General features: G+C 46.2%; 2 protein-coding genes and 1 long non-coding RNA gene across 25 annotated transcripts in view; all 3 read left to right on the forward strand.

The window, feature by feature from the left end:
• The window catches only part of c9h3orf14 (chromosome 9 C3orf14 homolog), a 58,100-nt gene extending 48,445 nt beyond the window's left edge, over positions 1-9,655 (forward strand). Inside the window, exons 2-3 of one of the 2 annotated variants that reach the window (XR_007963993.1) lie at positions 482-550; positions 9,129-9,229. Coding sequence is in view for 1 of the 2 variants with exons in the window: in XM_052075217.1 (XP_051931177.1) it covers positions 482-550; positions 9,129-9,302 (243 nt within the window). In the remaining variant the exon portion in view is untranslated. Of the gene's footprint in view, positions 1-481; positions 551-9,128 lie in introns of both variants that reach the window. The other variant, XM_052075217.1, reaches the window with a different exon arrangement.
• Positions 558-3,678, forward strand: LOC127607215 (uncharacterized). Its single transcript, XR_007964023.1, has 3 exons — positions 558-3,097; positions 3,233-3,353; positions 3,459-3,678. It is a non-coding gene; the product is annotated as an uncharacterized LOC127607215 (long non-coding RNA).
• A 4,649-nt stretch (positions 9,656-14,304) lies between the features above and the next one.
• cadpsa (Ca2+-dependent activator protein for secretion a) overlaps positions 14,305-15,916 on the forward strand; it is a 187,171-nt gene continuing 185,559 nt past the window's right edge. For 5 of the 22 annotated variants that reach the window (XM_052075012.1, XM_052075017.1, XM_052075014.1 and 2 more), the window contains exon 1: positions 14,307-15,179. In XM_052075012.1, the coding sequence (XP_051930972.1) occupies positions 14,826-15,179 (354 nt within the window). In that variant the 5' untranslated portion in view covers positions 14,307-14,825. Of the gene's footprint in view, positions 15,180-15,916 lie in introns of all 22 variants that reach the window. The other 17 variants (XM_052075021.1, XM_052075025.1, XM_052075034.1 and 14 more) reach the window with 10 other exon arrangements.

The raw sequence follows: 15,916 nt of genomic DNA on the forward strand, positions 1-15,916 counted from the left end.
GCTACCCCAAACTAAAATGCGGAAGTACACAGGAATTGGGTTGTTATATCTTTCGAGATCAATTTTCATAAGGTGCGAAGCTCGGTCATCCGGGAGGGGCTCAGAGTTGAGCCGCTTCTCCTCCACATCGAGAGGAGCCAGATGAGGTGGCTTGGGCATCTAATTAGGATGCCTCCTGGACGCCTGCCTGGTGAGGTGTTCTGGGGGCATGTCCCACCGGGAGGAGACCGCGAGGACGACCCAGGACACGCTGGAGAGACTTTGTCACCCAGCTGGCCTGGGAATGCCTCGGGATCCCCCGGGCAGAGCTGGAAGAAGTAGCTAGGGAGAGGAAAGTCTGGGCTTCCCTGCTATATCTGCTGACCCGCAATAGAAGATGGATGGATGGAGGGAAAGATGGATTAGATAAATTTTCAGTGCCATTTAGTCAGTTACCTTTAACGGACACATTTTTAATTGTGCTGGCTTTCTGTTACGATAGGATGTACAGAAGTTAGAGAATCACCTCTGTGGAAGACCACTACACCAACCGAAAGTCCTTGCCCTTGAGGTAACAAATGTTTTATTTTAATGACAAATACACATTTCACATCGTTTTTGTTACTTGGCACACAGATGCACTTCCAATCTGGATACATTGTATCACCACTGTGATTGTTCCTCCCACTAATCACTGATGATTTTGTGTCTCTAAACATACTTTTAACGCAGATTTTATTTTAATTTTTTTACTTGTTTCTAACACATTAGATTTTTCAGATATTTTCATTTTTTGTTTTTAAGTTTGACCGACTCTATAAAAGCTAGCGCGATACGCATTTTACCATATGTTGTAATTTATAGCATTGATGTTTCAGTAAAACAAAAAAACTAATATTACGATATTACATTTATTATTCATTATTATTATTATTATTTAGAGGTGTCAAATTATCACGTTAATTGTGAATAATTAGTCATATTTAGCACATTATGTTTTTTAATCACGTTAATCAAAATTTTAATCTCTAACTTCATTGTTTCTGTAGGTGGGTTGCCTTTTTCTAACATCCCTTTTTATGTGTTGGCTTCCTGTGATCGAGCTGTTGATTGTGGGGGAGCAACTATCAGTCACAGCCTGACGCGGACATTGATTGGCTGCCATTAGGTTTGGGCTTGTTTAGCATAAGCTGACTGACTCCCATCAGAGTTGGGCGGGCTAAGTAAGCAGCTTTGAGGAGAGGTGAAAATGGAGGAGCATGTGAGCTTTCTCTGCACAATGAATGGACAATTTACATTCCAAAAATGCCCTGACGGCACTATTGATAAAGGTAGAGTGTTGTGCCTAATTCGTAAGGAGTTTTCTTACCAACAAAGCAGCTCACGTTTAGCCTCCTACATCAATGCAAAGCACCCAGTCGCGAGTGCAGCCACGGCTAACGTTAGCACCGAAAGCATTAGCAATAGAGGGAGCCATAGCAAAGCTCTTCGCCAAACTAAACTCAAGGAGAACACCCCGCGTATTGGGCATAGCTGCTGTGTCCTCTTGTAGCCTATTATAGACTTTTTCAAGATGGCGCCCGAGTAGGCAGCCTTCAGCAAGTGCTCTTCAAGAGCCTTGCTTTTTTTGTTCTTTTTGGGTGTTTTTGTCTTTTGTTTTGTCACATGTTGTTTGTTGTTTCATCGTGTGGACCTGATATTGACTGTTTTCAGCACTTTTTGGCCACGACATTCGTCAAAGGAGAAATATATGTGCTTGGTGGTTGCGCCTTTTCGGCAGATGCACTTTTGTAGCCTGTTAACTATCGTAGCTCACACGTACCGTTTTAAAGTGCTTCCCTGGGCCGTCTTGGATTCCTATTCTTTCCCCGTGTCCTCGGTGAATTGTACACGAAGCAAACTCTGAATGAGAATAATGACGATAAAAGATACAGCGCAACAGCTCTTATCACAAGCTGCAATTGCAGACTCCTGAGCGCTAACAACTTCCGATCATAATCCCGCGCCACCGTAAATTCAAGATTTACCTGCTTTATTTTATTTTTTAATTTTTTTTGTGTGTAAATGGGACTGATAGGATGATTAGGGTGCAGCGTACATTAACACAAAAAATATATTACTAACATGTACAAAAACAGACAAATGGTTGTTTGTTTTTTTTTCTCCTCGACACTCCTCGGATCTACTTGGGACCTGTCTTAAATCTACCGGTAGATCAGGATCCACGTAATGGGGACCCCTGGTATAGACGATATAAACAATATAAACAGCATAAACAACAACATAAACAATGGCGCTTGTGGCTATTGTGGGTAGAGTGAGGTAGTGCATTATATACACTTCATCATCAAATCAGTCTGTTCAGTCTGTTAAGTGGGTTGGCTGCAGGGATTTTGAAGGTCCAGCAGGTGGCAGTGATCAGCGACACAGTATCAGCACAGTATCAATGCAGTATCTCATTGTATCGACACGCCTCAAACATTTTCGACCGTTTTTAAAAAATTCTTAAAAATGTAATCTTTGTTCTCCCGTGAGGGCTGTAGATAGTGATGGGTCCAGCGACACCGATGCATTGACACATGCGCCGGGCTCACAGAGCAAACCACGTGTCGATGCATGTGCTGCTTCATTACGTCACGTGATTGACACGTGAACCGCATTGACACAGTCGAGGCTTCTAATTGACACACCGGCTGCGTTGACACAGTCCAGGCTGCTAATTGACACATCGACTGTGTTGACACAGTCCAGGCTGCTAATTGACACATCGGCTGCGTTGACACAGTCCAGGCTGCTAATTGACACGTGAACTGCACCGGTGCAGTTTAGACCGCATCGGCTGCTTGGCACCGTACAGGCTGCGCCACTTAGTCCAGGGGGCGGCGACTCAGTGCAGAGGGTGTTGACGCAGCAAAAGCCCGCCGCACAGTGTTTATAAGGAAGTGGGTTTGGCGACACAATGCCACTTGCCGAAACAAGCCAGACCTCACTCACGCTCGCTTGTCGAAGTTCGTGTCAGTGCAGACTTCGTGTTCGTGCCTTGCCTTCCTTGTCGATTATGGAGCAGAGACGCAAATCATCCGCCGTGTGGGACCATTTTGATGTCCTGGAGAATAAGGTATTATTTATTTATTTATTCAAATCGCCTTCTGTCGCCGAGTGCCTCTCAGATTATTGACATGTGTTGTACCATTCTAATCCGAATACATTTCAAGGTAACTCTTAGTTACTTCTTATTCATATTTCATTACAGGTGAAATGTCGAATTTGCCAAGTCGAATTGTCATACACCAACAGAAGCACCTCCACCATGCTGAGGCATTATCGGGCCAAGCATGAGAATGAAGTTCGCGATACACACAGTATTACGCCAGGTATACAAACGTTCACTCATCTTTTCACGGTTGCTATGTTGATGATTTAATTGACAATCAGTAATTATTATTGGTTGACTCTCCACTCCATGTTTGACAATCAAGGTTCCAGGAAGCAGCTGTACTGGAAGGACCAACACACTTCTTTCCCAAACCTCTCCCACCTCGCAAAGGAGTTCCTTTGTACGCCAGCCTCATCCGTCCCTTGTGAGCGTATGTTCTCCACAGCAGGAGAAATCGCTTGTAAAAGACGCAACAGGCTGAAGTTTAAAACATTGGAGCATCTTATTTTTCTCAATAAAAATTTGTGAAATAAAAGCCCACAAGCATCCTCATTCAAATGATCTTCACATTATTTGAACACATTGAATGTTGCAAAATGAATGCATGGATGTGAATGATATTGTATACACTTCATCATCAAATCGATGAATGACCTTTTATGAAAATGTTTTGGAACAGTTGTAGATGCAAAACCGTGCTGGCAGCTACATAATAGATAATAAAAAAAAAATATCCCAAACCATAGGGATCCTCCCAAAAACTAAGGATGTGCTGAATAAGAGATCCTTGTACACCTTATACTTTTATTACTTCCATATTTGACCTATTGTGTGGGAATATGGGGAAATGCCAGTAAAACACTGTTTTAAAACTACAATACAAAGCAATCGGAACAATCACTGGCTCCAAATGGACGGAACCCACAAATCCACTGTTTATCAAATTAAACAATAATCTCATGACCTGATTGACTTCAAAATCGCCCAATTAATGTACAAAGCACACAATAATAACCTTTGCCAAAAGACCCAGAAGCTTTTTAAAATTTGAGAAAGTTGTCATAATTTAGGGGGTACTAATCTATACAAAAAAATCCAAAACACGAACGAACATCACACAAAGGAGTGTATCTGTAATAGGTGTAAATCTGTGGAATGATTCTGAAACGGACCAGTAAAATGAGGAACTCTCTTGCTTAGATTAAAAATTAATTCGAGAGTAGTACAAGACAACTACACAAATCAGAATTAAGCTGATAAATTCGATACACTCATGAAATATAGCAATACATCAGAAATACATTGATGAGATTATTTAATATATTAATGAAATGTAGCATCCATTATGAATATGAGAAAATCGACATATACATGTGCTCTAAAGAGTATGTACTGTATATACAAACCTAATGTTGTAAAAATGTATTAGTACAGCATACATAAGGGTCCCCTCCGTGAGTCGTCACCTTACCGTGGTGGAGGGGTTTGTGTGTCCCAATGATCCTAGAAGCTAAGTTGTCTGGGGCTTTATGCCCCTGGCAGGGTCACCCATGGCAAACAGGTTCTAGGTGAGGGGCCAGACAAAGCACGGCTCAAAAGACCCCTTATGATGAGTAAAATTAATGGATCTCAGTTTCCCTTGCCCGGACGCGGGTCACCGGGGTCCCCCTCTGGAGCCAGGCCTGGAGGTGGGGCTCGTTGGCAGGCGCCTGGTGGCCGGGCTTACACCCATGGGGCCCGGCCGGGCACAGCCCGAAGAGGCAACGTGGGTCCCCCTTCCCATGGGCTCACCACCCATGAGAGGGGCCAAAGGGGTCGGGTGCAATGTGAGCTGGGCGGCAGCCAAAGGCGGGGACCCTGGCGGTCCGATCCTCGGCTGCAGAAGCTAGCTCTTGGGACATGGAATGTCACCTCTCTGGCAGGGAAGGAGCCCGAGCTGGTGTGTGAGGCAGAGAATTTCCGACTGGATATAGTCGGACTTGCCTCCACACACAGCCTGGGTTCTGGTACCAGTTCTCTCGAGAGGGGTTGGACTCTCTTCCACTCTGGAGTTGCTCACGGTGAGAGGCGCAGAGCAGGTGTGGGCATACTCATTGCCCCCCGGCTCAGTGCCTGTACATTGGGGTTCACACCAGTAGACGAGAGGGTTGCCTCCCTCCGCCTTCGGGTGGGTGGACGGGTCCTGACTGTTGTTTGTGCATATGCACCAAACAGCAGCTCAGCATACCCACCCTTTTTGGAGTCCTTGGAGGGTGTGCTGGAGAGTACTCCTGCTGGGGACTCCATTGTTCTGCTGGGGGACTTCAATGCTCACGTGGGCAATGACAGTGATACCTGGAGGGGCGTGATTGGGAGGAACGGCCCCCCTGATCAAAACCCGAGTGGTGTTTTGTTATTGGACTTCTGTGCTCGTCACGGATTGTCCATAACGAACACCTTGTTCAAACATAAGGGTGTCCATATGTGCACTTGGCACCAGGACACCCTAGGCCGCAGTTCGATGATCGACTTTGTAGTTGTATCATCGGATTTGCGGCCGCATGTTCTGGACACTCGGGTGAAGAGAGGGGCGGAGCTGTCAACTGATCACCACCTGGTGGTGAGTAGGCTCCGATGGTGGGGGAAGATGCCGGTCCGTCCTGGTAGACCCAAACGTATTGTGAGGGTTTGTTGGGAGCGTCTGGCGGAATCCCCTGTCAGAAGGAGTTTCAACTCCCACCTCCGACAGAGCTTTTCCCATGTTCCGGGGGACACGGGGGACATTGAGTCCGAGTGGACCATGTTCCGTGCCTCTATTGTTGAGGCGGCCAATCTGAGTTGTGGCCGTAAGGTGGTTGGTGCCTGTCGTGGCGGCAATCCCCGTACTCGCTGGTGGACACCAGCAGTAAGGGATGCCGTCAAGCTGAAGAAGGAGTCCTATCGAGCCTTTATGGCCTGTGGGACCCCAGAGGCAGCTGACGGGTATCGACTGGCCAAGCGGACCGCGGCTTCGGTGGTCGCCGAGGCAAAAACCCGAGCGTGGGAAGAGTTCGGTGAGGCCATGGAAGCCGACTTCCGGACGGCTTCGAGGAAATTCTGGTCCACCATCCGACGTCTCAGGAGGGGGAAGCAGTGCACCACTAACACTGTGTACAGTGGGGATGGGGCGCTGCTGACTTCGACTCGGGACGTTGTGAACCGGTGGGCAGAGTACTTCGAAGACCTCCTCAACTCCACCAACACGCCTTCGTTGGAGGAAGCAGAGCCTGGGGACTCTGAGGTGGGCTCTCCTATCTCTGTGGTTGAAGTCACCGATGTGGTTAAAAAGCTCCTCGGTGGCAAGGCCCCAGGGGTGGATGAGATCCGCCCGGAGTTCCTCAAGGCTCTGGATGTTGTGGGGCTGTCCTGGTTGACACGCCTCTGCAACATCGCGTGGTCAACAGGGAGAGTGCCTCTGGATTGGCAGACCGGGGTGGTAGTCCCTCTTTTTAAAAAGGGGGACCGGAGGGTGTGTTCCAACTACAGAGGGATCACACTCCTCAGCCTCCCTGGTAAGGTCTATTCAGGGGTGCTGGAGAGGAGGGTCCGTCAGGAAGTCGAGCCTCAGATTGAGGAGGAGCAGTGTGGTTTTCGTCCCGGCCGTGGAACAGTGGACCAGCTCTACACCCTTAGCAGGGTCCTTGAGGGTATGTGGGAATTCGCCCAACCAGTCTACATGTGTTTCGTGGACTTGGAGAAGGCGTTTGACCGTGTCCCTCGGGGAGTTCTGTGGGGGGTGCTTTGTGGGTATGGGGTACCGAACCCCCTGATACGGGCTGTTCGGTCACTATACCACCGATGTCAGAGTTTGGTTCGCATTGCCGGCAGTAAGTCGGAATCGTTTCCAGTGAGGGTAGGACTCCGCCAAGGCTGCCCTTTGTCGCCGATTCTGTTCCTAACCTTTATGGACAGAATTTCTAGGCGCAGCCGAAGCGTTGAGGGGGTCCGTTTTGGGGGCCTCAGTATTACATCCCTGCTTTTTGCAGATGATGTGGTGCTGTTAGCTCCTTCAAACGGGGCTCTCCAACTCTCACTGGAGCGTTTCGCAGCCGAGTGTGAAGCGGTTGGGATGAAAATCAGCACCTCCAAATCTGAAACCATGGTCCTCAGTCGGAAAAGGGTGGAGTGCCCCCTCCGGGTCGGGGAGGAGATCTTACCCCAAGTGGAGGAGTTCAAGTATCTTGGGGTCTTGTTCACGAGTGGGGGTCGGAGGGAGCGGGAGATCGACAGGCGGATCGGTGCAGCGTCTGCTGTGATGCGGACGTTGTATCGGTCTGTCGTGGTGAAGAAGGAGCTGAGCCAAAGGGCGAAGCTCTCAATTTACCGGTCGATCTACGTCCCAACCCTCACCTATGGTCACGAGCTATGGGTCGTGACCGAAAGAACGAGATCCCGGATACAAGCGGCTGAAATGAGTTTTCTCCGCAGGGTGTCCGGGCTCTCCCTTAGAGATAAGGTGAGAAGCTCAGTCATCCGGGAGGGGCTCAGAGTCGAGCCGCTTCTCCTCCACATCGAGAGGAGCCAGATGAGGTGGCTTGGGCATCTGATTCGGATGCCTCCTGAGCGCCTCCCCGGTGAGGTGTTCCGGTCATGTCCCACCGGGAGGAGACCCCGAGGAAGACCCAGGACACGCTGGAGAGACTATGTCACCCAGCTTGCCTGGGAACGACTCGGGATCCCCCGGGGAGAGCTGGAAGAAGTAGCTAGGGAGAGGGAAGTCTGGGCTTCCCTGCTAAAGCTGTTGCCCCCGCGACCCGGCCCCGGATAAGCGGTAGATGATGGATGGATGGATGGATACATAAGGGTAAAAGCATTTGTTGATATTTAGACTTTCTTTCCTATTTTGAAAAATGATCAATTCATATATAAGAAGGGGTAGGACTCGGGGTAGGTTTTTTGCTTCTTTCTACTCCTTTGAACACATATTTGTGATGATGACTATTTTCTTCTCCTGTTTTTATATCTTACCTTCACCTTTTGCCAATTTATTACCGAATTGTATATTTTATATGTTGAATATACAAAACAATTTATCAGTCAGTTCAGTCTGTTAAGTGGGTTGGCTGCAGGGATCTTGAAGGTCCAGCAGGTGGCAGTGGTCAGTGACACAGTATCAGCACAGTATCAACACAGTGTGTCAGTGTGTCGACATGCCTCATGAGGCCTCATGGACCCATCACTAGCTGTAGATCTGGGGGATCAGTTGCACTGAGGAATGGTCTGTGAGTCAATTTATACCAGTCTAAACGAGCAGATTGGCAACAGGTGGGTGATGAGCTGACGAGTCTCAGGTATGAGGTTCAGAGCACCCTGGCTGAGGAGGCTGCCTGGCTGGCCCCTCCCTAACACAATTGAAGCAACCCTGCTCATATTCAATTCAGCCACATGTTTATCTTACAGAAACCATATTGAAACAAAAATATATATATTTCTCTCCCCCATTATTTAAATTTTGAAACATTTTTGAAAAAGCTCAGGGAGCCACTAGAGCGGCGCTAAAGAGCCACATGCGGCTCCATAGTCGCAGGTTGCCGATCCCCGAGCTAGATGGTTCCTGGGAATAGTTGGCCAGTTAGTGAGCACTAAATATAAAGCACTGGAACACCGGGCCGCCCCTCCTTTGACCATTTTATCAAATTTATTTTTTCATTTGTTGGATTATGATGTTTTTTTTAAGTGCATTGAGTAAGATTCTAACTCATTTGGAAGTAATTTACTGCCTTCAACAGCAACAACTATTCGTGAATGGGGATTTTCTTTAGCTGATTTTCATGCTATATTAGAGAACGACATGGAGTCCAAATATTAACATTTAACATCACATTAAAAGATCCAACTCATCAGCAAATTAGCAACTTCACTCGCTTGGGCATGGGGCAGTCACAATTTTGAGCTCTGACATTGGCATTTTGACCCTGAATCATTTCAGATAATGGTAGGCTGCCGCTGTAATTGAATTGGATCTGTCTTTCAGGCATGCTATTGGGCATTTGTGGAAAAGTCCATTCCAATCTGGGAGCGCTTCCTTCTGGGCAAAGAACCACATCCTACTGATTGTCCTGGACCATTGACCAAGAGAGTTTATCAGGCACATCAAAGAGCAAAGGACCATGGCCTGCCTCCTCGTCCAAAATCTAGACCTGTCTAACTGTTAAATCTTGGGCCTACTGCTTTACGAAGACTGAGCGAGAACACAAACTGTGTCATTTTCAAATGGTGGGAGGGGGGGGGGGGTCACGTGTGACCCCAGAGAACACTTATTTTTTTGGCCATACTTGAATAAAGTATAATTGCACTTCCACTCCAGTAGGTGACAGTGACTTTTATTGTCATAGTGTGTATATTCTGTAATGACTCAGGTGTAGGGTTTTTGTTGCACATAGCACAGAGCAGGTGATATGAAGAGCAGTGTAAAATAACCTTTCCAAGAGACATCATGGAAAAATAAACAAGGGTGAGAAGAAAGACCAAAGACAATGTTAATAAAGTTATTAAGTTGTGTGTTGGATCTTATTTCTTTTGTTGTTGCCTTAAATGTTAAGGATACAATGTTATTTAGGTGGTGCACTGATAAAATCTTTTTAGACATGATAATATTTAGAGTTACAGTATGGAGGAGATTTGGAGGCGTGCAAAATATTTTCTTCTTTAGTGGGGAGGTACAGTAGGTGTAAGAAAAAGTAAATGAGAAGCACTGGTATAACTGATGACAAATGGTTCTGCCAGTCCCTCTTGCTGACATTAATGTCACACATCCCATGATGCATTGCACGACATTTGAGCAACACCATTTTGTCAGGATGGATAACATTGAAAACAAATGGAGAGTCAGAGCTTTCCCATTCAAATCAGAAGAGTCATAGGATATTTAGCTGGACTTACATCAAGTCTTCTTTGTCATTGAAATTGAAATAATTCCGAATGAAGATCTATGGTCACCTGTTTACATATGACACATGATCTTTTCTGCCTCGGCTGCGCCTAGAAATTCTGTCCATAAAGCTTATGAACAGAATCTGTGATAAAGGGCAGCCTTGGTGGAGTCCTACCCCCACTGGAAACGATAGATAGATAGATAGATAGATAGATAGATAGATAGATAGATAGATAGATAGATAGATAGATAGATAGATAGATAGATAGATAGATAGATAGACAATGGGAATTCCAGCGTGATGGGGACTGGGCAAGGTACAGTATAAAATATGGAGATGGGAGCAGGATTATACAGTCCGAAAAAAAATGTATGAAATATTGAGAATCCATGAGGAACCGCGGGTCGACAAACTGTTCAATAAAAGAGTAGAATGCAACTTTTGTTGTTTGTTTGTTTTTTAATGTAGCACCAAAAGTGGGATTCATGCTGAACGGGAAGAGGACGCGATGGGAGTCGTGACCGGAACAGGCACTATTAATTAATCAATTACTTAATTGATTAATTACTGTTCATTACTTTTGTCTGGTATGAGACTGGATTATTTTTTTTTCTGTGAGAGTGGAATGGGACGGGACAGGAGTGAGAATCCACTAGTTCATACCCGGCCCATATAAAACTAAAGAAAATGGACGGCTGAATGGACATGTATATTTTTATTTGTCAAATAAACCTAAATTTGGATCTTTGCTTTCATTCTGTTCTTGAATAATTATTTTAAATCTATGAAGCTTCGAACTTTAAATGTTTACGCAAAGAGAAATGTTAGAAAATTAATGCCTGACTGAGAAAAGGCTATAAAAGCAGGGGTCTCCAACTCCGGTCCTCGCAAGCCCGCTTATTTTATATTATTATCATTATTGTTCCAACACAGGTGATTCAAATGATCAGGATCATTATCGCACTTTTGAATGTTTGCTGATGATTTGATGATGAAGTGCTCACAGTCCAAAGCCCTGCAAAGAGCATTTTTTAAATCCAAGGCTTTGCTGACTTTTTCTTCAGTGTCCAGTGAATGTTTATATGGTATTTTCAATAAAAACAAGAAAAAATGAGTGTGGTATTAGTTTAAGCAGACTGTTCTTTTTTTTGTAACGATGATCAAATTACATTTAGAGAATTTTATGCAGAACTTAAGAAAGGCTGAAACCTGTCTTACTGCAAAGCATTTCTTATTTTTGTCGGAAAAGAGGGGGAAAAAAAACGATATTTTCGTGAAATGTGTCGTCATTATGACCTGGTCTTTATGACACATACAAGTGCTGATCTTGACAATGTATATTTAATAATCTTAAGGTTTGCTTGAAGTTCATTGTTTATCTATTTAGATTTGCCTGTTTAAAATCGCCGAAGAAAGAAAATATTTTCTATAAATTCAAGATTTCACGAAATAATACAAAACGCAAGGCCTTTTTTCTTTTTGGCAAACAGTTCAAGGCAGACCTGGTCTACTTACAACGAACTCCCAGATGACATAAAAAATTGGAAATCTCACTGGCGGGATTATATCTAGTTCTCTCACAGCAGATAACATTCAGCTGGTGTTGGAAAATATCTCCATAGAACAACTTTTATAAGGAGCAATAAAACAGGGTCAGGTCAATCAAGAATCGGCTTTTGGCTGATTTCAAAGAAAGTGGTCATCCTAATTCTGTTTTTGTGCGTTTCCAGCAGGTGGCAGAATAGGGCCTTCCCTCCAAACTGCACACCTGCTCCCAGTATAATCAGTCAAGCATTTAAGGGCTTCCAAGTTGCCAACTCTGTTGGATTCTTCCTATTCTTGCTCTTGACTTTTTCTCCAAGTGTTGAATTCTGTACACGATCTTTCTTGTTCCCCCTCCATGAGCCGTCACCTTACCGTGGTGGAGGGGTTTGTGTGTCCCAGTGATCCTAGGAGCAACGTTGTCTGGGGCTTTATGCCCCTGGTAGGGTCATCCATGGCAAACAGGTCCTAGGTGAGGGACCAGACAGTCCAGCTCAACAGACCCCTTATGATGGATAAGATAAATGGATATGAGTTTCCCTTGCCTGGACGCGGGTCACTGGGGCAGCCCTCTGGAGCCAGGCCTGGAGGCGAGGCTCGTTGGCGAGTGCCTGGTGGCTGGGCCTACCCCCATGGGGCCCGGCCGGGTCAGCCCGAAGAGGCAATGTGTGTTCCCCTTCTCATGGGCTCACCACCTATGGGAGGGGCCAAAGGGGTCGGTTGGGTGCAATGTGAGCTGGGCAGCAGCCAAAGTCCAATCCTCTGCGACAGACAGAAACTAGCTCTAGGGACTGTCACCTCTCTTTCAGGGAAGGAGCCTGAGCTGGTGTGCGAGGCAGAGAAGTTCTGACTGGATATAGTCGGACTTGCCTCCACACACAGCCTGGGCTCTGGTACAAGTTCTCCTGAGAGGGGTTGGACTCTCTTCCACTCTGGAGTTGCCCACAGTGAGAGGCATAGAGCTGATGTGGGCATACTCATAGCCCCCCAGCTCAGTGCCTGTACATACACACTGGTACATGAGGGGGTTGCCTCCCTCCGCCTTCTGGTGGGGGGACGGGTCCTGACTGTTGTTTGTGCCTATGCACCCAACAGCAGCTCAGCTTACCCACCCTTTTTGGAGTCCTTTGAGGGTGTTCTTGAGGGCACCCCTGCTGGGGACTCCCTTGTTCTGCTGTGGGACTTGAATGCTCACGTGGGCAATGACAGTGAGACTTCGAAGGGCGTGAATTGGGAGCGTGACCCCCCCCCCCCCCCCGACAAGAACTCGAGTGGTGTTTTGTTATTGGACTTCTTTGCTCGTCATGGATTGTCCATAACGAACACCTTGTTCAAACATAAGGGTGTCCATATGAGCTGTGGGTTGCGACCGAAAAAACGAGATCCCGGATACTAGCGGCCGAAATGAGTTTTCTCCGCAGGGTGTCCGGGCTCTCCTTTAGAGATAAGGTGAGAAGCTCGGTCATCCGGGATGGGGTCAGAGTCTCCTCCGCATCAAAGGAGCCAGATGAGGTGGCTCAGGCATCTGATTAGGATGCCTTTTGGACGCCTGCCTGGTGAGGTGTTCCGGGCATGTCCCACCGGCAGGAGGCCCCGGGGACGACCCAGGACATGTTGGAGAGACAATGTCTCCCAGCTGGCATGGGAACGCCTCAGGATTCCCCGGGAAAAGCTGGAAGAAGTGGCTCAGGAGAGGGAAGTCTGGGCTTACCTGCTAAAGTTGCTGCCCCTGCGACCCGACCCTGGATAAGCAGTAGAAAATGGATGGATGGATGGATGGATGGATGGATGGATGGATCTCTCTTGTTCATGCCATGCATTTTCTCCCCTTGTTTTTTTCATCCATCATCATTTACAGCATTTAGCCCTGTGCGGCACGTTTGCACCTGTCAGCCATTTTCATTTTGTCCACTTTCATCCTCTTTTTTTCAATAATTTACTCTTTATAACTATAACAAGACATTACTGGAGCACGCAAATATACTTTCCATAATTGGAAAAATTAAATTTTATCAATCTATCTGCCTATTTTTGCTACTTCATGGCTGGCCTGGTACTGAACCCCCACAAAATAACGGGGGCCCACTCAGCAGAAATATATATTGTAGCAGTATTTTTATTTATGTAGTCATTTTTTAATCCTCATTATCATGTTTGGAATTGACGGAAACAAAAAGGAATTAAATGAATCAAGTTACATTCCCTTAATATTGTGGTACTTGGATTATGTTACAAACGACATATTTTAACAGGTAACTAGAAACTGTATCAGAATACATTTTAAAAGTAACCGTCCCATACACTTGTTAAAATTCCAAGTTGTAGTTTAGAAAGAGTGTAGTGGGGATACATGGTATGTGTCCAAGTAGAGGTTCAAACATACTCACAAGCACGTTCGAACGTATTTGCTAGTCAAAATAATTTTACTCCGCAATGGCAACTTCACGTTTCCGTCCAGGTCGGTGTACGTTAGACACTTTTTCCTGTGCCCTGCCTATGCCTATGTTTACAAACATTTTGACATTGTGTAGAGTAGACAAATCCAACTTCATACCTTACCCACCAATATATAAAACGCATGTAATTTTCCACATAACGTAAGTGAAATAAAACCATGGGTCATTTTGGAAAACCCCGACAAGCATTCACAAAATAATGCACAATAATAATAATAATGTCTCTTTTAGCGGTGCGAGTTCCCGAACACACGCACGTACACACGCACGTACTCGTGCGATCTGTGCCTTCTCAAGCTGACTTCCTGCACTCGCGCGCATATCATCAGGTGGCCATTGTGCTGCTCAAATCCTGCTCAAACTGACCCCAGAGCAGCAGGTCCCGGCAACGCTGTTATCTCCAAGCCCTTCCTCCTCATCCAGCTCTTAGCATCGTCAATATCGTCCTGCTTTCTCTCGTGCGACCCCTCCCCCAAATGTGGTCTCTCCTCATGAATCTCTTCGCGTGCGTTTGATTGACAGTTAAAAGATAGGAAACTGGTTCCACAACGTCACGCCAACTGCATCCTGTAGTTTGTATTTGCTTTGTTTTTAAAACAAATTTTGTCGAGTCGTTTTACGGCAGTCCCCCCCCCGCCCCCCTTCTCCTCCTATCTGAGAAAGAAGCAACATTTTTCGTCTCCCCTGGGGATTCGCCCCCACCTCTCCTTTTCCTTCTCTGAAGCTGTGAAGCGTCCTCCTCTTGAGGTAGTGGAGTTGTAGCCTAGCAGGTGTCGCCTCCGTCCAAGACTCAGCAGCATGTTAGATCCGTCTTCCAGCGAGGAGGAAGGGGATGAGATCCTGGAGGTACACCGCAAGGAGGTGGCGGCTCCGAAAAGCCTCAAAGGAGCGCGGCCCTCACCGAGCCGAGACACCGACGGCCACAGCGGCGCGGGTGGGCTGCAGCCGCGGGGCCGAGCGGGCAGTGGCGGGCGAGCCTCAAGCCCCAGCCCGTCGGTCGGAAGCGACAAGGAGAAGGAGGATATTGAGAAGATGCAGAGGGAGGAAGAGGAGAGAAAAAAGAGACTCCAGCTCTACGTGTTTGTTATGCGCTGCATCGCATATCCGTTTAACGCGAAACAACCCACTGACATGGCCAGAAGGCAGCAGAAGGTAAGATCAGGTGAAAAAAAGCCCAGGGGGTCACACGCCCTGTGATTGTGCATCGCTCTCACACACATACAGTACAGTACGTGAACAAGTCTCCTGACACAACTGTTGCTTCCACATGTGCACAAGCAGAGGTACCCTTTGTTTGAATTTTCGGGATGTGGAAATGGGTAATTTCAGATTGTGAAATGGATTAATTGCTGAAAATTGATTGAGTAAACTTTAAGATGCAGCGGTCGTTGTTTTACAGCAGTCGAGGAAGTGCAGAGGTGTGGCTCTGACTCCCCTTTAGTCTCAGTTTAAAACCCAGTAAACACGATGGAGTGGAAAAAAAAGTGAATTGAAGACAAAATCTAGATATACAAACAACATGCTAAAATGGCAGTCCACAAATCCAAATTTGTGGCTGCAAATAGGTGGAATATGTTCAGGAAACACCAATTTGTGGATTTAATAATATGCCCAAAAGCAATTTAATGAGAATTTTGTGACGACATTACATTTATCATAATCTATTTGTCTCTTTTGAACATCATGCAGGTCAATGAAGGATTAAAAAAAAATCATTGTCAAGGGAGCAGAGACTACTTTTTTTCAAACAAAAAGCTGAGATAATAGAGAAAGGTGAGATGAGAGAGGACATGTGTATTCATGGTCTTCCCATCCATTGTAGAAGCTCTTGCATCAGCGCAGATTAATGAAGCGGCAGTGTTTTTTTTCTTACTCGCTTGTGAATCATC

Source organism: Hippocampus zosterae, chromosome 9 (genome assembly GCF_025434085.1).
Source record: "Hippocampus zosterae strain Florida chromosome 9, ASM2543408v3, whole genome shotgun sequence".
NCBI lineage: Eukaryota > Metazoa > Chordata > Actinopteri > Syngnathiformes > Syngnathidae > Hippocampus > Hippocampus zosterae.